Source organism: Haliotis cracherodii, unplaced genomic scaffold (assembly GCF_022045235.1).
Source record: "Haliotis cracherodii isolate W230 unplaced genomic scaffold, xgHalCrac1.p SCAF_16, whole genome shotgun sequence".
NCBI classification, from domain to species: domain Eukaryota; kingdom Metazoa; phylum Mollusca; class Gastropoda; order Lepetellida; family Haliotidae; genus Haliotis; species Haliotis cracherodii.
The window spans coordinates 32,403,832-32,426,615 of record NW_027266271.1 but is presented as its reverse complement, the minus strand read 5'-3'; the positions used below and the strand labels follow the sequence as shown (position 1 = coordinate 32,426,615).

General features: G+C 43.5%; 2 protein-coding genes across 2 annotated transcripts; both read right to left on the bottom strand.

Annotated features, from left to right (window-relative positions):
* Positions 1 to 6,934: 6,934 nt before the first annotated feature.
* On the bottom strand, positions 6,935 to 8,968 carry LOC139464086 (GTPase IMAP family member 9-like). The gene has a single exon (XM_071245639.1). The coding sequence runs from the start codon at positions 8,966 to 8,968 to the stop codon at positions 7,607 to 7,609; it is 1,362 nt and encodes a 453-aa protein (XP_071101740.1). The 3' UTR covers positions 6,935 to 7,606.
* A 1,227-nt stretch (positions 8,969 to 10,195) lies between these two features.
* Positions 10,196 to 20,169, bottom strand: LOC139464084 (GTPase IMAP family member 9-like). The gene is made up of 4 exons (XM_071245638.1): positions 19,895 to 20,169; positions 17,321 to 17,375; positions 13,769 to 13,816; positions 10,196 to 11,873 (listed from the first exon to the last, which is right to left on the bottom strand). The coding sequence occupies exons 1-4, from the start codon at positions 20,129 to 20,131 to the stop codon at positions 10,570 to 10,572; spliced, it is 1,644 nt and encodes a 547-aa protein (XP_071101739.1). The 5' UTR covers positions 20,132 to 20,169; the 3' UTR covers positions 10,196 to 10,569.
* Between the last annotated feature and the right edge of the window lie 2,615 nt (positions 20,170 to 22,784).

Sequence of the window (22,784 nt, the reverse complement as noted above, 5' to 3'; positions counted from 1 at the left end):
ATGTGATGTGTGGTGGAGTGTAATGTGTTGTGTGGTGGAGTGTAATGTGTTGTGTGGTGGAGTACAGTGTGATGTGTGGTGGAGTACAGTGTGATGTGTGGTGGAGTACAATGTGTTGTGTGGTGGAGAGTAATGTGATGTGTGGTGGAGTGTAATGTGTTGTGTGGTGGAGTGTAATGTGATGTGTGGTGGAGTGTAATGTGTTGTGTGGTGGAGTACAATGTGTTGTGTGGTGGAGTGCAATGTGATGTGTGGTGGAGTGTAATGTGTTGTGTGGTGGAGTGTAATGTGATGTGTGGTGGAGTGTAATGTGATGTGTGGTGGAGTGTAATGTGATGTGTGGTGGAGTGTAATGTGTTGTGTGGTGGAGAGTAATGTGTTGTGTGGTGGAGTGTAATGTGATGTGTGGTGGAGTACAGTGTGATGTGTGGTGGAGTACAATGTGTTGTGTGGTGGAGAGTAATGTGATGTGTGGTGGAGTGTAATGTGTTGTGTGGTGGAGTGTAATGTGATGTGTGGTGGAGTGTAATGTGTTGTGTGGTGGAGTACAATGTGTTGTGTGGTGGAGTGCAATGTGATGTGTGGTGGAGTGTAATGTGTTGTGTGGTGGAGAGTAATGTGATGTGTGGTGGAGTGTAATGTGATGTGTGGTGGAGTGTAATGTGATGTGTGGTGGAGTACAGTGTGATGTGTGGTGGAGTACAATGTGATGTGTGGTGGAGTGTAATGTGATGTGTGGTGGAGTGCAATGTGTTGTGTGGTGGAGTGTAATGTGATGTGTGGTGGAGTACAATGTGTTGTGTGGTGGAGTGTAATGTGTTGTGTGGTGGAGTGTAATGTGTTGTGTGGTGGAGTGCAATGTGTTGTGTGGTGGAGTGTAATGTGTTGTGTGGTGGAGTACAATGTGATGTGTTGTGGAGTGTAATGTGATGTGTGGTGGAGTGTAATGTGATGTGTGGTGGAGTGTAATGTGTTGTGTGGTGGAGAGTAATGTGTTGTGTGGTGGAGTACAGTGTGATGTGTGGTGGAGTACAGTGTGATGTGTGGTGGAGTACAATGTGTTGTGTGGTGGAGAGTAATGTGATGTGTGGTGGAGTGTAATGTGTTGTGTGGTGGAGTGTAATGTGATGTGTGGTGGAGTGTAATGTGTTGTGTGGTGGAGTACAATGTGTTGTGTGGTGGAGTGCAATGTGATGTGTGGTGGAGTGTAATGTGTTGTGTGGTGGAGTGTAATGTGATGTGTGGTGGAGTGTAATGTGATGTGTGGTGGAGTGTAATGTGATGTGTGGTGGAGTGTAATGTGTTGTGTGGTGGAGAGTAATGTGTTGTGTGGTGGAGTGTAATGTGATGTGTGGTGGAGTACAGTGTGATGTGTGGTGGAGTACAATGTGTTGTGTGGTGGAGAGTAATGTGATGTGTGGTGGAGTGTAATGTGTTGTGTGGTGGAGTGTAATGTGATGTGTGGTGGAGTGTAATGTGTTGTGTGGTGGAGTACAATGTGTTGTGTGGTGGAGTGCAATGTGATGTGTGGTGGAGTGTAATGTGTTGTGTGGTGGAGAGTAATGTGATGTGTGGTGGAGTGTAATGTGATGTGTGGTGGAGTGTAATGTGATGTGTGGTGGAGTACAGTGTGATGTGTGGTGGAGTACAATGTGATGTGTGGTGGAGTGTAATGTGATGTGTGGTGGAGTGCAATGTGTTGTGTGGTGGAGTGTAATGTGATGTGTGGTGGAGTACAATGTGTTGTGTGGTGGAGTGTAATGTGTTGTGTGGTGGAGTGTAATGTGTTGTGTGGTGGAGTGCAATGTGTTGTGTGGTGGAGTGTAATGTGTTGTGTGGTGGAGTACAATGTGTTGTGTGGTGGAGTACAATGTGTTGTGTGGTGGAGTGCAATGTGTTGTGTGGTGGAGTGTAATGTGATGTGTGGTGGAGTACAATGTGTTGTGTGGTGGAGTACAATGTGTTGTGTGGTGGAGTGTAATGTTTTGTGTGGTGGAGTGCAATGTGTTGTGTGGTGGAGTGTAATGTGATGTGTGGTGGAGTGTAATGTGTTGTGTGGTGGAGTGTAATGTGATGTGTGGTGGAGTGTAATGTGATGTGTGGTGGAGTGTAATGTGATGTGTGGTGGAGAGTAATGTGATGTGTGGTGGAGTGTAATGTGATGTGTGGTGGAGTGTAATGTGTTGTGTGGTGGAGTACAATGTGTTGTGTGGTGGAGTGTAATGTGATGTGTGGTGGAGTACAGTGTGTTGTGTGGTGGAGTGTAATGTGATGTGTGGTGGAGAGTAATGTGATGTGTGGTGGAGTGTAATGTGATGTGTGGTGGAGTGTAATGTGATGTGTGGTGGAGAGTAATGTGATGTGTGGTGGAGTGTAATGTGTTGTGTGGTGGAGTGTAATGTGTTGTGTGGTGGAGTACAGTGTGTTGTGTGGTGGAGTACAGTATGTTGTGTGGTGGAGTACAGTGTGATGTGTGGTGGAGTGTAATGTGTTGTGTGGTGGAGTACAATGTGTTGTGTGGTTGAGTGTAATGTGATGTGTGGTGGAGTGTAATGTGATGTGTGGTGGAGTGTAATGTGATGTGTGGTGGAGAGTAATGTGATGTGTGGTGGAGTGTAATGTGATGTGTGGTGGAGTGTAATGTGATGTGTGGTGGAGAGTAATGTGATGTGTGGTGGAGAGTAATGTGATGTGTGGTGGAGTGTAATGTGATGTGTGGTGGAGTGTAATGTGTTGTGTGGTGGAGTGTAATGTGTTGTGTGGTGGAGTGTAATGTGTTGTGTGGTGGAGTGTAATGTGTTGTGTGGTGGAGTACAGTGTGTTGTGTGGTGGAGTACAGTATGTTGTGTGGTGGAGTACAGTGTGATGTGTGGTGGAGTGTAATGTGTTGTGTGGTGGAGTGTAATGTGTTGTGTGGTGGAGTACAATGTGTTGTGTGGTGGAGTACAGTGTGTTGTGTGGTGGAGTACAGTATGTTGTGTGGTGGAGTACAGTGTGATGTGTGGTGGAGTGTAATGTGTTGTGTGGTGGAGTACAATGTGTTGTGTGGTGGAGTACAGTGTGTTGTGTGGTGGAGTGTAATGTGATGTGTGGTGGAGTGTAATGTGATGTGTGGTGGAGTACAGTGTGTTGTGTGGTGGAGTACAGTGTGTTGTGTGGTGGAGTGCAATGTGTTGTGTGGTGGAGTGCAATGTGATGTGTGGTGGAGTGTAATGTGATGTGTGGTGGAGTACAGTGTGTTGTGTGGTGGAGTACAGTGTGTTGTGTGGTGGAGTGCAATGTGTTGTGTGGTGGAGTGCAATGTGTTGTGTGGTGGAGAGTAATGTGATTTGTGGTGGAGTGTAATGTGATGTGTGGTGGAGTACAGTGTGTTGTGTGGTGGAGTGTAATGTGTTGTGTGGTGGAGTACAGTGTGTTGTGTAGTGGAGTGTAATGTGTTGTGTGGTGGAGTGTAATGTGTTGTGTGGTGGAGTACAGTGTGATGTGTGGTGGAGTGTAATGTGATGTGTGGTGGAGTGTAATGTGTTGTGTGGTGGAGTGTAATGTGTTGTGTGGTGGAGTGCAATGTGATGTGTGGTGGAGTGTAATGTGATGTGTGGTGGAGTACAATGTGTTGTGTGGTGGAGTACAGTGTGATGTGTGGTGGAGTGTAATGTGTTGTGTGGTGGAGTGTAATGTGTTGTGTGGTGGAGAGTAATGTGATTTGTGGTGGAGTGTAATGTGATGTGTGGTGGAGTGTAATGTGATGTGTGGTGGAGTACAGTGTGTTGTGTGGTGGAGTACAGTGTGTTGTGTGGTGGAGTGCAATGTGTTGTGTGGTGGAGTGCAATGTGATGTGTGGTGGAGTGTAATGTGATGTGTGGTGGAGTACAGTGTGTTGTGTGGTGGAGTACAATGTGTTGTGTGGTGGAGTACAGTGTGTTGTGTGGTGGAGTACAGTGTGTTGTGTAGTGGAGTGCAATGTGTTGTGTGGTGGAGTACAGTGTGTTGTGTGGTGGAGTACAATGTGTTGTGTGGTGGAGTACAGTGTGTTGTGTGGTGGAGTACAATGTGTTGTGTAGTGGAGTGCAATGTGTTGTGTGGTGGAGTACAGTGTGTTGTGTGGTGGAGTGTAATGTGATGTGTGGTGGAGTACAGTGTGTTGTGTGGTGGAGTACAGTGTGTTGTGTGGTGGAGAGTAATGTGATGTGTGGTGGAGTACAGTGTGTTGTGTGGTGGAGTGTAATGTGATGTGTGGTGGAGTACAGTGTGTTGTGTGGTGGAGTACAGTGTGTTGTGTGGTGGAGTGCAATGTGATGTGTGGTGGAGTACAGTGTGTTGTGTGGTGGAGTGCAGGGTGTTGTGTGGTGGAGTGCAATGTGGTGTGTGGTGAAGTTCAATGTGTTGTGTAGTGGAGTGCAATGTGATGTGTGGTGGAGTGCAATGTGTTGTGTAGTCGAGTGTAATGTGATGTGTGGTGAAGTGCAATGTGTTGAGTAGTGGAGTGTAATGTGATGTGTGGTGGAGTGCAATGTGTTGTGTAGTGGAGGGTAATGTGTTGTGTGGTGGAGTGCAATGTGTTGTGTAGTGGAGTGTAATGTGTTCTATCGTGAAGTGCAGTGTGTTGTGTAGTGGAGTGTAATGTGATGTGTGGTGGAGTGCAATGTGTTGTGTATTGGAGTGTAATGTGTTGTGTGGTGAAGTACAATGTGTTGTGTAGTGGAGTGTAATGTGATATGTGGTGGAGTGCAATGTGTTGTGTATTGGAGTGTAATGTGTTGTGTGGTGAAGTACAATGTGTTGAGTAGTGGAGTGTAATGTGATGTGTGGTGGAGTGCAATGTGTTGTGTGGTGAAGTTCAATGTGATGTGTGGTGAAGTACAATGTGTTGTGTAGTCGAGTGTAATGTGATGTGTGGTGAAGTGCAATGTGTTGAGTAGTGGAGTGTAATGTGATGTGTGGTGGAGTGCAATGTGTTGTGTAGTGGAGGGTAATGTGTTGTGTGGTGGAGTGCAATGTGTTGTGTAGTGGAGTGTAATGTGATGTGTGGTGAAGTACAGTGTGTTGTGTAGAGGAGTGTAATGTGATGTGTGGTGGAGTGCAATGTGTTGTGTAGTGGAGGGTAATGTGTTGTGTGGTGGAGTGCAATGTGTTGTGTAGTGGAGTGTAATGTGATGTGTGGTGAAGTACAGTGTGTTGTGTAGAGGAGTGTAATGTGTTGTGTGGTGGAGTGCAATGGGTTGTGTAGTGGAGTGTAATGTGTTGTGTGGTGAAGTACAATGTGTTGTGTGGTGGAGTGTAATGTGATGTGTGGTGGAGTGCAATGTGTTCTATCGTGAAGTGCAGTGTGTTGTGTGGTGGAGTGCAATGTGGTGTGTGGTGAAGTTCAATGTGTTGTGTAGTGGAGTGCAATGTGATGTGTGGTGGAGTGCAATGTGTTGTGTGGTGGAGTGTAATGTGTTGTGTGGTGGAGTGCAATGTGTTGTGTAGTGGAGTGCAATGTGATGTGTAGTGGAGTGCAATGTGTTGTGTAGTGGAGTGTAATGAGGTGTGTGGTGAAGTGCAATGTGTTGCGTAGTGGAGTGCAATGTGATGTGTAGTGAAGTACAATGTGTTGTGTGGTGGAGTGCAATGTGTTGTGTGGTGAAGTGCAGTGTGTTGTGCGGTGGAGTGCAATGTGTTGTACGACAGGAGTGCAATGTGTTGTCTTGTGGAGTGCAATGTGTTCTTTCGTGAAGTGCAATGTGTTCTGCCGTGAAGTGCAGTGTGTTCTGTCGTTAAGTGCAATGTGTTCTTTCGTGAAGTGCAATGTGTTCTGTCGAAGAGTGCAATGTGTTGTCTTGTGGAATGCAATGTGTTGTGTGGTGGAGTACAGTGTGTTGTGTGAGGCGCATAACAATGTGTTGTGTGGAAAAGTGCAATGTGTTGTCTTGTGAAGTACAATGTGTTGTGTGGTGGAGAGCAGTGTGTTCTGTCGTGAAGTGCAATGTGTTCTGCCGTGAAGTGCAATGTGTTGTCTCGTGGAGTGCAATGTGTTCTGTTGTGGAGTGCAATGTGTTGTCTTGTGGAGTGCAATGTGTTGTCTTGTGAAGTACAATGTGTTGTGTGGTTAAGTACAATGTGTTGTTTGTGGTGAAGTACGATGTGGTTTGTGGTTAAATACAATATGCTGTATTGTGAATTACAATGTGTTGTTTGGTGAAATACAATGTGTTGTCTTGTGAAGTACAATGTGTTGTGTGGTAAAGTGGAATGTCCTGTCTTGTGAAGTGCAATGTGTTGTTTGACGAAGTACAGTGTATTGCGGGTGGTGAAGTACACTGTGTCGTTGTGTGGTGAAGTACGATGTGGTTTGTGGTTAAGTACAATATTTTGTATCGTGAATTACAATGTGTTGTGTTGTGAAGTACAAAGTGTTGTGTGGTGAAGTACAATCGGGCGTTTATGTTTATTTACAATTCGTATTTCAGGTTCAACACATAACATGACGAAGACAGTAGATACTTTACATCGTCGTTGAACCCCACGAGTAGGTGTTTGTTGGTAACAGATTAAGTTTAGGTGAAATGGGGTTTAACGTCGCGTCCTAGATTATATACCGACGTATGTGGTTCTGCTTATACTAGTCCGGACTAATGCCGGTTTTATAGTGCTAGCCCACTGACATACCATGCCGCAGTTTAACATGAATGCCCCACTCAGACACAGTCTACTGACTCCGAGCCGACCAGCCCTTGTTTTAACCCCTCGAGAACCAGGAAGGGTAACAACAAGTACCATTTGTTAACGTATTTTGGTATGACGCGGCCGAGGCTCGAACCCACAGGACAACATAGACGGTTCTAACAGATCAAGAATATTAAACATATTACACACATATAGATTGAAGAGAGAGATTTTAGACTGTTAAACAAGATTTATTTAGTACTAGTGATTGTTACAAAACCAAGAACATAAGTAATTAAAATAAACTGCAGTATACATCATAATCAGTATCACAAACTACCAAAATAGTGATTAGACGAATATTTAGATTATCATAAGTGTTATTATTACCCATTGTGTTAGAAATAACCGAGTTAATAAAAATTGTATGTCCAATATAGTCCAAATATCACTTCACGCGCACCATTGTATTGTTTGAATCATCCCTACGCCATCTTTGCCGTCATTCGAATGCTATTCTGACGTCATGTCGGAAGGACATCTCCCTAGAAACAACATCATAGCTGCAGATGGCTGACGTCATTCGACAATCGTGTTTTTTTAAGGCGGCGGTTGTGATCTGTGCAAAGGAAGCTCAAAACGATTAAGAAATAATGGGTAATAAATAAATTATCACACTTGCAAGTGCGTCATACTGATTGTAGGAAATTCGTGAAAGAATTCATGTGTTAACACCGCTCTCGCTCGTAAAATACAAGAATTCAGATACTCGTTTCGTAAAATCAGTAAAATCTCTATATATAATGGAGCAGTTCTGATTTTAAACATAAACACTCATTATACTTGATATTCTAAAGGCGTGTTTACCTGCAGATGCTGTCTTTATCCTACTTACAACATCATTCAACAAAATGCAAGTTTACCATTCATTCTCGTTCTTAAGCAAATTCATAAGACACCTTTATAGGAACCCCAAAAAGCTAGCAACTTTCTTTATGCCGCCCACGAGTTGTGCAAATATGCCCGACCCATCATCCTTTGCCTCCTCCCTTGCCATGCCTCTGGCTACCTCCTCCAGCCTACGGGCTTGTGATTCCCTCTCAGCCCTCATATCATCCTGCATCTTTTCAAGCTCAGACTGTTTTTTCTTCTGAAACTGCATCACCTCCTCTCTATGTTCCCCTTCACGTTTTCTATTCTCCTTCTCCAATCTCATAATTTCAGCATCCCTCTCCCTTCTTTCGACTTCAATTCTCTCCACGGTCTCATTCAATTCCTCCTCCCTTCTTCGTCTGTCTTCTTCCATTCTATCCATCATTTTTAACATCGCCTCATCCCTGTCTTTCTCTCCTTTCTCCATTTCTTTCCTCCTCTCATCCTCATACTTTATCCTGTCAACTTCTATCTGCTTCCTCTCCCGATCAGCCTTCGCAAGTTTATTCTGCAGCTCATTCACAGCTCCCTGGTACCTTGTCTTGTCATCTAAGCCTTTCCGTTCCATCGCCTGTAGCTGTGTCTTAAGTTCAGTCATCTTCTCATCCTGACGTTGCGTCATCTCATCATACTTGACCTTGATGCTCTGTTCTACCATCTCCCGCTCTGCCAGCTGCTGTTCCTCCAGTTTCTTCTTCAGTTCCTGTTCTCGTTCTTTCATCAGTGATTCGGCTTTACGATACATTTCAGTTGTGTAACATCGTCCACCATTGGACGACACCAGCCTATCAATCCCCTGGAGGAAATGCTTCACCCATTCTTCCTTCTCAATGTCAGACATGAAGTTGTTGAGAGCATAGTAACGACCTTTACAGTCAGCAATCAGTTTCCTCAGAGGACCAGGGCTATCCTGGATAAAGGTCTCAATGGTCATCCCATGCTGGTCCAGGTCATCTTTTCCCGTGAAAACAACAACGAGGTAGTTCAAAACGTCTTTCCCAAAGACCTTCATGAAATACTGGACAGTCTGTTGTTCTTCCTCTGTAAAACGGTTCAGTCTGGTAACCAGGACAATAGAGTGAAGTCCAGGAGAGGTCATCGCCACACACTTCATGATTTCTCTGGACGACATTTCGTTTGTCATTCCTGTGTCAAACAATCCAGGAGTGTCCACAATCTGAATATGTCGATCGAACCTTCTCACCATCTCCTGTTGACACTGTTTGGTTATAGATGCACCGCAGAGTTTCGACACGAACGCCTGAGTTCCAGCCAGTGTGTTTCCTGTGGCACTCTTTCCAGATCCAGTCTTTCCAATTAAAACTATCCTCGTCTCATCCTTCACAAAACTCCTCCCAGCATAAAGACTCTCAAGAAATGCTGAAAACATTCAAATACAATTTGTAGTTTTCTCAACATATTTTATCATAAAGTTATTTGCTGTAGTTGACATGGGGAAGAAAGACCGCAGGTGAATATCAGAAATACGTGGATTAACAAACCTTCATTGTGAGGCTTCGATTCCTCTCTCTGTCCTGGTACTAGGTCTCTCCACGGATCTGCAATGGCAACATGTTCTGGTAGAAAGGTTGTTAATTATCTTACCTTCTCTTTCGTAAATAATCACCAAACATTTGAAACAGTTGTAATTATAGACACAAGGAATTTCTTTATAATCGAGATTGGTTATAGTCTTGCTTTGGTGTTTTATATTTGGTTGGCTTGTGGGCAGCCTCTTCTAACTTATTTCTAACTCAAGTCTAAGTTGTTGAGAGCATAAGAAAACACCGATATATCTACAAGGATCTTAAATGGGAACACATTGTGATAAAATAATTGCAATGAACTTAATGTTTCTTTTAGAAGTGAGTCACCAAGCATCAGTAGTGTTTGTAGACAAAGAAACTCTTGTTAAGTATTACCAGGATGCACCATAGAGAATCCACACCCTTACTTTCCTCACCCTTGTTATGTAGTAGACAGGATTCCGATTAATGTCTAAGATACACATGTATAATGGGTATGTTGTACGGAAGAACATAAGACAATAAACCACATTCCTTTGAAGCATCTACGAAATGGATAGCAAACTGCCATATTAACAGCTCAGACAATTCCTTCGTTGAGACCAGTTTCTTTGCTAAAAGTGCGGCGTAAATCCCACCTCACTCACTTGTCAAGAGCACAATGCATTGTCTCTGGTCGGCCTCGTTAAGTTCTACCCGTCGTTCATTTCCAGTAGAAGTTCAGGTGGGGCAAATTTATTTATAGTTATGTTCGAGATAGAAATAGGATTTTACGTTTATAAACACAAACACAAATTGAAATATGTTTATTTGTGTGTTTATCGCCGCACTCAGCAATATTCCAGCTGTATGACGGCGTTTTGTAAGTCATCGAGTCTGGACCAGACAATGCAGTGATTGATATTGTGATCGACTTTCCACGCCGTCAGGTACGATGAAGCTCTATGAACAAAGTCATCGACCCTGACCATCCAATCCATTTGGTCGCCTCTTACGACCAGCACAGGTTGCTGGGATACCAGTTCTAAAACAAAATTCCCAGATGATGTAGTCAAATCGTATAAATAGCTTCACAGACTGCTCATGAAATCATTAACATAAACACAAAACCGTAGACATACGAAATCAGTGACATAAATGAACCCAATAATGCAACACTTTATTATCAGATCCTATCAGGAAGCGGTAATGAGCTAGTGGGCGTGTACTACCTTCGCAAAATTGCTTGTTCAGCCAATCAGATGGCATGGCATCCCTTGGAAGGTTTACATTTATTCAGTATTCCATAACCTGACCTGCATATGGCAAAAAAGGGTTTATATGCAAACTTATCAAACGGGAATAAAGAGTTAAAAATGAAAGGTAACAAAAGTAGTTGAGTTTATTAGTCTTATGTATACTGTGTGGGACTTGCATTGGATACCAGCAAGAGGAGCGTCCACTGATACAGATCAGAATGTCGTGTTCATATGATGGAACAGAAGCGTCCACCTCCAGACCGTTTTCTTGCATTTTCCCTTGCCTGTTCATCAAGTCTTCGTTGAAAAATATCCTGTTGCTTTTTCTGTTCTTCTCTCATATTTATAAGCTCCTTTTGTCTCTCTTTCTCAAGCTGCTTAAGTTCCAGCCTCTGTTTCTCTCTTTCTTTTTCCCTCTCAGCTTCCCTCAGCCTTGCATCTTCCTCCCGCTTCTTCCTTTCATTCTCAAATAGTTTCATCTTTTTCTCCATTTCAATTTCTCTCTTCTTTCTATCTTCCTCCATCTTGTCCATCATCATAATCATTGCCTTGTTCCTGTCCTCCTCTTTTTTCTCCATCTCCTTCCTCCTCTCTTCCTCCCACTTCCTTCTATCAACCTCAATTTGCTTTCTCTCAGCTTCAGTTCTGTCGAGTTTTTGTTTCAGATGTTCCACTGCCTCCTCATGCTTTTTCTGTTCCTCTTTGCCCGCCTCCTGCAGACCCTGCAGGTGATTCTGCAGACCCTGCATCTTGATGTCCTGTTCCTGCAACACGCCATCATACTTTTCCTTGATGCTGCGCGCAACTGCTTCTCGTTCTTCTCTCTTCGCTTCCTCCAGCTTCCTCCTTTCTTCCTCCTCTCGTTTCTTCACTATGGCTTCTGCCTTCTTGAACATAACAGTTGTGTAGCATTTACCGCCATTGGATTGTACCATTTCGTCAATGTTGGCAATAAGTTGTTTTACAAATGCTTCCTTCTCCTCTTTTGACGCCCTGTTATTGAGAGTCATGTATCTGTTGTTGCATTCTGCCAGCACCCGCTGAAGCTCTGGTGGAGCCGTCTTCACATAGTTCTCCACGGTGGTCTCCTCTGCATCCAAGTCATCCTTGCCAGTGAAGATAACCATGAGGTAATCCTTCAGTCCCTCTCCAAACACCTTCTTGAAATAGTTTACAGTTTTATTCTCTTCTTCTGTAAACCTCCCAATTTTGGTGACGAGAAACACAGCATGGATGCCTGGTGATGTCAGCAGCACACATCTCTTGATTTCCTTAGTTGTATCGGCCTTAGATGCGTGTGTATCAAACAACCCAGGGGTGTCCACGACCAGAATGTGTCTGTCAAATCTCTTGAACATGACTTCTTTACATCTGGCTGTAACGGAAGATCCGCTCAACTTGGACTCAAACGTCTTCTGCCCTGTGATGGTGTTACCCGTGGCACTCTTCCCAGATCCCGTCTTCCCTATCAGGACAATCCTCATTTCATCTCGGACAAAACTCCTCTTGCTGTAGAGTTCTTTTGCAAAACCTTAAATGATAAATTCAAAGCATAAACGACAGTGACTAAACTGTCTCGAATATCAGCAACAGATTCCATCGAGTGTAACCGCTGTTACTTGTGCATGGACTACATTCTGTTAAATCGTCCAGATATCCTTAACGATATGTTACTCAACACTGTACAAATGCGAAGCTATAATTATGCAAAAGATAAAATGTTAAGGTATGGATGTGTAGGACGTTGGCCAGATATGAGTGACGATAAGGTATAGATGTGTAGGACATTGGGCAGAGATGAGTGCAGTTAAGGTATAGATGTGTAGGACGTGGGGCCGAGATAAAAGACATTAAGGTATAGATGTGTAGGACGTGGACTAGAGATGAGTGAAGTTAAGGTATAGATCTTAAGGACGAAGGCTACAGATGAGAGAAGTTAAGGTACAGATGTGTAGGACATTGGGCAGAGATAAAAGACATTAAGGTATAGATGTGTAGGACGTGGACTAGAGATGAGTGAAGTTAGGTTATGGATGTATAAGACGCGGGGCAGAGGTGTGTGAAGATAAGGTATAGATGTGTAGTCCATTGAGCAGAGATGAGTGAAGTTAAGATATAGATGTGTAGTCCATTGAGCAGAGATGAGTGAAGTTAAGCCATAGATGTGTAGTCCATTGAGCAGAGATGAGTGAAGTTAAGATATAGATGTGTAGTCGATTGAGCAGAGATGAGTGAAGTTAAGGTATAGATGTGTAGGGCGTTGGTTAGAGATGAGTGAAGTTAAGATATAAATGTGTAGGACATTGGGCAGAGATAAAAGACATTAAGGTATAGATGTGTAGGACGTGGACTAGAGATGAGTGAAGTTAAGATATAGATCTTAGGGACGAAGGCTACAGATGAGAGAAGTTAAGGTACAGATGTGTAGGACATTGGGCAGAGATAAAAGACATTAAGGTATAGATGTGTAGGACGTGGACTAGAGATGAGTGAAGTTAGGTTATGGATGTATAAGACGCGGGGCAGGGGTGTGTGAAGATAAGGTATAGATGTGTAATCCATTGAGCAGAGATGAGTGAAGTTAAGATATAGATGTGTAGTCCATTGAGCAGAGATGAGTGAAGTTAAGCCATAGATGTGTAGTCCATTGAGCAGAGATGAGTGAAGTTAAGATATAGATGTGTAGTCCATTGAGCAGAGATGAGTGAAGTTAAGGTATAGATGTGTAGGGCGTTGGCTAAAGATGAGTGAAGTTAAGATATAGATGTGTAGGGCGTTGGTTGGAGATGAGTGAAGTTAAGGTATAGATGTGTAGGGCGTTGGCTAGAGATGAGTGAAGTAAGGCTATGGATGTATAGGACGTGGGCTAGAGATGAGTGAAGTTAAGGTATAGATCTGAAGGACGTAGGCTACAGATGAGAGAAGTTAAGGTATAGATGTGTAGGACGTGGGCTAGAGATGAGTGAAGTTAAGATATAGATTTGAAGGACGTAGGCTACAGATGAGTGAAGTTAAGGTATAGATGTGTAGGACGTGGGGCAGAGATAAAAGACATTAAGGTATAGATGTATAGGACGTGGGCTAGAGATGAGTGAAGTAAGGGTATGGATGTATAGGATGTGGGCTAGAGATTAGAGAAGTTAAGGTATAGATGTGTAGGACGTGGGGCAGAGATAAAAGACATTAAGGTATAGATGTATAGGACGTGGGCTAGAGATGAGTGAAGTTAAGGTATAGATCTGAAGGACGTAGGCTACAGATGAGAGAAGTTAAGGTATAGATGTGTAGGACGTGGGCTGCATATGTGTAATGTTTAGGTATAGATGGTAGGACGTGTGCTAGAGATGAGGGAAGTTAATGTATAGATGTGAAGGGTGTAGGCTAGAGATGCGGTTGTCGGCATGGGATGCGTCAGGGAAGACTTACCGTCATCATAGTCGCTATCTTTGGACTCCAGTTCAAAATTCTCCGTCTCTGAAATGAAGTAGTGTGAAAAACTCACCAAGAAGAAAGTGATTAAAGGCTTTCTTATGTCAACATGTTTTTTATTTATTTAATGACTGAAAACTAACTAAAATATATATGGTAACACTGTGTCTTTTCGAGAACTACATACATACACCCTCCAGACATACATACACCCTCAACATATTATTTAACACCAACGTGATGTCTCTTATGCCTCTGAACCCCCCAGTTACTGAAATCATAGGTCAGGGTCAGGCTCAGTTGAAATAATAGGTCAGGGTCAAAGTCAGGTTATATCAAGGATCAAAGCCAAAGTCAGGTTATATCATGGGTCGGGGTCAAAGTCAGGTTATATCATGGGTTGGGGTCAAAGTAAGGTTATCTCATGGGTCAGAGCCAAAGTCAGGTTATATCATGGGTCAGAGCCAAAGTCAGGTTATATCAAGGATCAAAGCCACAGTCAGGTTATATCATGGGTCGGGGTCAAAGTCAGGTTATCACATGGGTCAGAGCCAAAGTCAGGTTATATCATGGATCAAAGCCAAGTTCAGGTTATATCATGGGTCGGGGTCAAAGTCAGGTTATATCATGGATCAAAGCCAAAGTCAGGTGATATCATGGGTCGGGGTCAAAGTCAGGTTATATCAAGGATCAAAGCCAAATTCAGGTTATATCATGGGTCGGGGTCAAAGTCAGGTTATATCATGGATCAAAGCCAAAGTCAGGTGATATCATGGGTCGGGGTCAAAGTCAGGTTATATCAAGGATCAAAGCCAAATTCAGGTTATATCATGGGTCGGGGTCAAAGTCAGGTTACATCATGGATCAAAGCCAAAGTCAGGTTATATCATGGGTCGGGGTCAAAGTCAGGTTATATCAAGGATCAAAGCCAAATTCAGGTTATATCATGGGTCGGGGCCAAAGTCAGGTTATATCAAGGATCAAAGCCAAAGTCAGGTTATATCATGGGTCGGGGTCAAAGTCAGGTTATATCAAGGATCAAAGCCAAATTCAGGTTATATCATGGGTCGGGGTCAAAGTCAGGTTATATCATGGGTCGGGGTCAAATTCAGGTTATATCATGGGTCGGGGTCAAAATCAGGTTATATCATGGATCAAAGCCAAATTCAGGTTATATCATGGGTCGGGGTCAAAGTCAGGTTATATCATGGATCAAGCCAAATTCAGGTTATATCATTGGTCGGGGTCAAAGTCAGGTGATATCAAGGATCAAAGCCAAATTCAGGTTATATCATGGGTCGGGGTCAAAGTCAGGTTATATCAAGGATCAAAGCCAAATTCAGGTTATATCATGGATCAAAGCCAAATTCAGGTTATATCATGGGTCGGGGTCAAAGTCAGGTTATATCCTGGGTCAGAGCCAAAGTCAGGTTATATCATGGGTCAAAGCCACAGGGTGAGACACATTGAGGCGGAGGTACCAGGCCTGCATTAATGCACGAGGTGAGACACATTGAGCTGGAGGTGAACAGTTGCCTGCATCTGACACTAAGAGTTACCTACATGTACATCTGACATGAAATTGTCTTCCTAAGGTCTATTTAGTCAGACGTAGTATTGAGAGTTAGGTTGTCGCTTATAGACTGTTACGCACCTGTCCATCTTTTTTTTCTTTGAGAAGGAGATATTCCTTTTCCCTCTGTTCACATCTAATCTGTAATTCTAACCTTTAACCCACGAAAACAATTTCTGAAGTACGTATATTTGTGGTAACGGATTTTAGAAGTCGTTTTACTGCTATAACTAGTTTCCTCAGCCTAACACTTCAATGGCTATAAGCCACCAACACTACAGCAAGGCTGAGTTGCGATGAGTCTGGACCATGCTAACAGACTGCCAACAGATATTTTACCCTATATTTTCAACGGCACTGAACATATGACAGATAATGATAAAAGTATGTGTTACCTATCCTCAATGTTTGTAAAAAGGATTTCTCCATAAAAATAGTTAAATATGCTGAACCGCAAAAGAAACATCACCTCAAGTAACATTGCATGAAAAGTTGTCATTTAAATAACTGGGTATTTTCTGGCAAAATTTAACATCACCTTGTCCGGAAAAATGAAATTTGATTATAAAAAAACCAAAGCAGATGACAATAAAACCGATCGCCCAAACGCATCACGGCAAAGGCCATGGTAGCCCGATACACGTGAGCTCCGTGCAAGTTGAAATGCACACGCGTTCCCCCATTTCTTGCCCTATAAAAATTCACCCAGATCGGATAACATTCATTCGTTATTGAATTGACACCAAGCCCTTGGACGATTTAAAGCTGGACAAACCGCCCGGCAAGTAGCCAATGCACGTTGTCCACGACCTGCATAACTGCCCGTTTATATAACGCTGACACGCAAAATTACAATCGAAATAATGTCCCAAGCGGCTCCAACCTCAAATCATTCATACTCATCATGGTTACATATCTCCAAGATGCTGATTTTACAACCAGGAACATGTGCCAGAAACATGTGTCTAGTTAATCTTTTATATTGCGGTCGTGGGTGTCCTAACCCTAATCTTTACCCGTGATTTATCAGAACATTTGCTTTGCCTTTGCATGTGTTTGTGACGGGTGTCACCGTTGGGGCAGGATACGCTCACCTTTTCCCGAACACCTGGTATCATGACTATTCGATAGTGATTTATAAACACATGTTCATGATATAGTCCGACTTGTACAATCGACTCTGCTTCTGGTGGAGATTTCTTATGATTATGGTTAGGGTCTGTCGCTGTTATTTTGGAATACCGTGAACCAGCTCACTGTCTTTGGCATATGTTGTTTGAAAACAAAGGTCAATGTAAATTGTTTGATCCTCTTTATCTTCAATAATATAAATACCATGGAAAGAAAGAACCCCATCCTCCATCAACAAGTCCCACATATCTGGGTATTCTAGACTTTCAACAACACAGCTTTGATTCAGTCATTGGACAGCTGGATACCCATTCACAGTGAGTCCCACATATCAGCGTATTCTAGACTTTCAACAACACAGCTTTGATCCAGTCATTGAACAGCTGGAATACGACGCACACCGAATCATTTCCCTTTACCCAACGCATTCGGATTAACAGCGCTTCATTTCAGCTCAACGATACATATGTGAGATGAGGAAGTTCCCTGAGGTGGGCTCCGATATATTTCTCAGTTGGTTACATGAATGGGCAACATGGAAAATAACTGGCCGCTCCTCAACCAATCAGAAGCTAGAATTTGAATGTAATGTGAAAGGCTGAGGTAGGTAGTGGGGCCGAGGAACAATGTGTTAAGCCTGTCTTACATTTCTAAAGGCGATGAATTGGATATGGACTCAAAGCGTTATAAATTCTATAACTATGGAATACAAACATTAATTCTATTTTACTTCCAAAGCGAAGCATATTTTCCTATGAAAGACCCGAGTGAACTAACGATGTTATGTCGGGTCCCCCAATGGATTGGCAAGGTAGGAATTAAAGCTAACACAGAAGCCATCTCACCGTCGTCCATTGTCAGGGTGTCTTCTATGCAGTAGCAGCAGTCAACGTATGGCACCTGTAAGCAGATATACAGTAAACTACGTATATAATGAACACGTTTATAACGAACTGACGGATATAACGAACTATTTCCTTTTTTGTATATATGTTGTACAAAAGCTTACAACAAACTGCGGTTATAACGAATTAATATTAGTGGTCCCTATGAGTTCATTATAACCGAAGTTTACTGTATGTATGTTTACATTCTGGTTATCAAATATTTGTCATACTTTCAATTCTGATTTCATCAAATGTAAAATTAATCTCTGCATTATTTGAATTCTCGTAGAAAATGTCGGAGAGGAAGCGCATTCCTCGACATAATGCGCAACTGACGACGTGAAGGTCCCGCTAACCATGACATCCTGTCTAACTGTCTACTGCCGCAGTGAAGGTTCATCAAACCATGACATTCTGTCTAACTGTCTACTGTCGCAACCATGACATCCTTTCTTGTCTACTGTCGAAGTGAAGGTCCCGCTGATCATCACATCATGTCTAACTGTCTACTGTCGAAGTGAAGGTCCCGCTAACCATGACCCATGTCTAGCTGTCTACTGTCGAAGTGAAGGTCCCGCTAACCATGACATCCCATCTAACTGTCTACTGTCGAAGTGAAGGTCCTGCTAACCATGACCCCATGTCTAACTGTCTATTGTCGCAGTGAATGTCCCAATATCCATGACATCCTTTCTTGTCTGCTGTCGAAGTGAAGGTCCCGCTAACCATGACATCATGTCTGTCTACTGTCGCAGTGAAGGTCCCGCTAACCATGACATCCCATCTAACTGTCTACTGTCGCAGTGAGGTCCCGCTAACTATGACATCCCATCTAACTGTCTACTGTCGAAGTGAAGGTCCCGCTAACCATCACATCATGTCTGTCTATTGTCGCAGTGAAGGTCCCGCTAACCATCACATCATGTCTGTCTATTGTCACAGTGAAGGTCCCGCTAAACATGACAGAATGTCTAACTGTCTATCGTCGCAGTGAAGGTCCCGATATCCATGACATCCTATCTTGTCTGCTGTCGAAGTGATGGTCCCGCTAACCATGACATCATGTCTGTCTACTGTCGCAGTGAAGGTCCCGCTAACCATGACATCCCATCTAACTGTCTACTGTCGCAGTGAGGTCCCGCTAACTATGACATCCCATCTAACTGTCTACTGTCGAAGTGAAGGTCCCGCTAACCATCACATCATGTCTGTCTATTGTCGCAGTGAAGGTCCCGCTAACCATCACATCATGTCTGTCTATTGTCACAGTGAAGGTCCCGCTAAACATGACAGAATGTCTAACTGTCTATCGTCGCAGTGAAGGTCCCGATATCCATGACATCCTATCTTGTCTGCTGTCGAAGTGATGGTCCCGCTAACCATGACATCATGTCTGTCTACTGTCGCAGTGAAGGTCCCGCTAACCATGACATCCCATCTAACTGTCTACTGTCGCAGTGAGGTCCCGCTAACTATGACATCCCATCTAACTGTCTACTGTCGAAGTGAAGGTCCCGCTAACCATCACATCATGTCTGTCTATTGTCGCAGTGAAGGTCCCGCTAACCATCACATCATGTCTGTCTATTGTCACAGTGAAGGTCCCGCTAAACATGACAGAATGTCTAACTGTCTATCGTCGCAGTGAAGGTCCCGATATCCATGACATCCTATCTTGTCTGCTGTCGAAGTGATGGTCCCGCTAACCATGACATCATGTATAACTTTCTACTGTCGCAGGGAAGGTCCCGCTAACCATGACCTCTTGTCTACTGTCTCAGTGAAGGTCCCGCTAACCATGACATCATGTCTAACTGTCTACTGTCGCAGTGAAAGGTTCCGCTAACTATGACCTCTTGTCTAACTGTCTGCTGTCGCAGTGAAAGGTACCGCTAACCATGACATCCTGTCTAACTCTTTACTATCACTGTGAAGAACCTTTTTCCCTGTTGGGGCGGTCGGGTAGCCTAGTGGTTAAAGCGTTCGCTAGTCACGCCGAAAATTCGGGTTCGATTCTCGACATGAGAACAATGTGTGAAGTTCATTTCTGGTGTTCCACGCCTTGAAAGTGCTTGAATATTGCTAAATGCGGCTAAAATCAAACTCACCCACTCACTTATTCCCTGTCTAGCGCCACACTCAATTTACCTTATCTCGCATGAGAATACTATTTACAAATCGTCAGATACACATAAGAAAATAAATTTTAATAAATACATCAATATTCTTCATATAACAAAAACAAATCATGACAATATTTAAGAGAGACTCATGAAGATATTTATCTTACGATCATAGACACAATTTAAGAGTACACATGAATTGATACAAGACAAAATATTCACAACCTCCTAGCACTTATACATACAGATGCGCGCGCACACACTCACACGCACACACTCATACGCACACGCACACACACACACACACACACACACACACACACACACACACATACATACATACATACATACATACATACATTATATGGAAATATATACAAGATACAAGATATTTTCCAAGGATCACTACCTTGCTCACCGAGTCCGTCTGGGTCGTCCGGCTTTGTGCTGTGGTTGCTCGCTCCCTCACATTTTTATGGGAGAGCAGTCCCAAGCTATATATAGAACTCAGTAACGTGGAATTCCCTCGAATATGCGCAGCACTATTGCGAGACAGTCGGTATATCTGTTTTCCTTTCGTTTGGGAATCCATCTTATCACAAGTTAAACACATCTCTGACGTCATTCTATTGTTTGAACGCTCCATTATTTTTCAGGAATGGAGAGTTGCTTGTCAACTGTACATTATCTCGAAGCAGCATTTGAATTTTTCAAATATTTTCAACTACAGAATATTTTGTCAAAGTGTAAAAGTAGGGATGAGTTTTAAGTAGGGGAATATCCTCGTAACTCTCCATTCCTTAAAAATCATGGGCCTCGGCCCCTGTGGGGCCTCTGCTCCATTATTTTTAAGGAATGGAGAGTTACTCGGACATTCCCCTCTACGTAATAGCGTCGATCATTTTGTGTAGTCATTGCTTCGAGCATGTAGCGGAACAACATTTCGCAATTCCATATCATCAGCTGGTTAATTAACTGCGAGTCAATAACTACAGGCTGCAGTTCAGAGAAAATGTACATGTATGTCTCCTGCAAGGTATATGTATATCTGTTGAATGCATTATGGGGTATTTGTTTTTAGAAAATCAGGTTTTTGTCGGGTGTTACGTCCAAATGTAATTTTCAGCGATGCCTCTTAAAACAATGAATTGCGGGTGAGAAGGTGTTTGGATTATATACTGTCTGTAACAATGATCGAAATATCTCATGGAAGCGTTGGTGGATTCGTCGCTAGGAGGCGAGCAATGAAACTGCCCTAATTATTAACGGGTGTGGCCCGTCGTGTGATTCACAAGCCTGAACGTAGAAACAGAAAGTACAATTCCTTGAAAGACAAAGTATGATTCATATAAACACGGTGTTGATTTGCTTCCTGGATCACCTTAGCGTAACTGGAGGACGGTGTTGGCAGATACCAATCAGCCAATAAAATAATGCCTCGTCATATGTCAGTGCATTTCACACTTGCCCCCGCCAACTTAGGATTCTTGAGGAATATGATCAAATAAAACCACCAACACGAATCTTGAGTTACGATGAGTTGTTTTTGTTTGACGTCGCACTCAGCAATAGTCGAGTCTGGACCAGACACTCTACTGCTTGACATTGTGAGCAACGGCCCACATCATGGGTCAACCTTGCCTATCCACCGATCCATGTGTGGCTCCTTATGACCAGCATAGGATGCCGGGGGGTAATTCTAACCCGGAGTCCCCACAAGGTTTGTGACGATCAGCTGCACATCATCGATGTCCTGTAACCATCAGCTGCACATCCTAGATGTCCTGTAACTATCAGCTGCACATCCTAGATGTCCTGTAACTATCAGCTGCACATCCTAGATGTCCTGTAACCATCAGCTGCACATCCTAGATGTCATGTAACCATCAGCTGCACATCCTGTAACCATCAGCTACAAGTCCTGTAACCATCAGCTGCACATCCTAGATGTCATGTAACCATCAGCTACACGTCCTGTAACCAACAGCAATATGTCACGCAACGATCAGCTGTATGTCCCAGATGTCCTGTAACGATCAGCTACACATCCTAGATGTCCTGTAACCATCAGCTGCACATCCTAGATGTCCTGTAACCATCAGCTACACGTCCTAGATGTCCTGTAACCATCAGCTGCATATCCTAGATGTCCTGTAACCATCAGCTACACGTAATGATCAGCTGCATATCCTAGATGTCCTGTAACCATCAGCGACACATCCTAGATGTCCTGTAACCATCAGCTACACATCCTAGATGTCATGTAACCATCAGCTACACGTCCTGTAACGATCAACTGCACATCCTAGATGCCCTGTAACCATCAGCTACACGTCCTAGATGTCCTGTAACTATCAGCTGCACATCCTAGATATCCTGTAACCATCAGCTGCACATCCTAGATGTCATGTAACCATCAGCTAAACGTCCTGTAACCATCAGCTGCACATCCTGTAACCATCAGCTACAAGTCCTGTAACCATCAGCTGCACATCCTAGATGTCATGTAACCATCAGCTACACGTCCTGTAACCAACAGCAATATGTCACGCAACGATCAGCTGTATGTCCCAGATGTCCTGTAACGATCAGCTACACATCCTAGATGTCCTGTAACCATCAGCTGCACATCCTAGATGTCCTGTAACCATCAGCTACACGTCCTAGATGTCCTGTAACCATCAGCTGCATATCCTAGATGTCCTGTAACCATCAGCTACACGTAATGATCAGCTGCATATCCTAGATGTCCTGTAACCATCAGCGACACATCCTAGATGTCCTGTAACCATCAGCTACACATCCTAGATGTCATGTAACCATCAGCTACACGTCCTGTAACGATCAACTGCACATCCTAGATGCCCTGTAACCATCAGCTACACGTCCTAGATGTCCTGTAACCATCAGCTGCACATCCTAGATGTCCTGTAACCATCAGCTACACGTAACGATCATGTATATGTCCTGGATGTCTTGTAACGATCAACTGCACACCCTTGATGTCCTGTAACGATCAGTTGCATGTCCTGTAACGATCTGCTGCACACCTTAGATGTCCTGTAACGATCAGTTGCATGTCCTGTAACGATCTGCTGCACACCCTAGATGTCCTGTAACGATCAGTTGCATGTCCTGTAACGATCTGCTACAAGTCCTATATGTCCTGTAACGACCAGCTTCATGTCCTGGATGTGCTGTGACGACCAGCAGCACGCCCTAGATGTCCTGTCACGATCAGTTGCATGTCCTGTGACGACCAGCAATACGCCCTAGATGTCCTGTCACGATCAGTTGCA

Bases quoted from the DNA above. Each gene is read 5' to 3' on its own strand.
- LOC139464084 (XM_071245638.1), bottom strand. From the start codon at position 20,131: ATGGAGCGTTCAAACAATAGAATGACGTCAGAGATGTGTTTAACTTGT. The intron at 13,817-17,320 runs GTGAGATGGCTT...ACTTCATTTCAG, and splicing joins CACCCTGACAATGGACGACG to AGACGGAGAATTTTGAACTG. The intron at 11,874-13,768 runs GTAAGTCTTCCC...TTATCATTTAAG, and splicing joins AGATAGCGACTATGATGACG to GTTTTGCAAAAGAACTCTAC.
- LOC139464086 (XM_071245639.1), bottom strand. From the start codon at position 8,968: ATGTTTTCAGCATTTCTTGAGAGTCTTTATGCTGGGAGGAGTTTTGTG.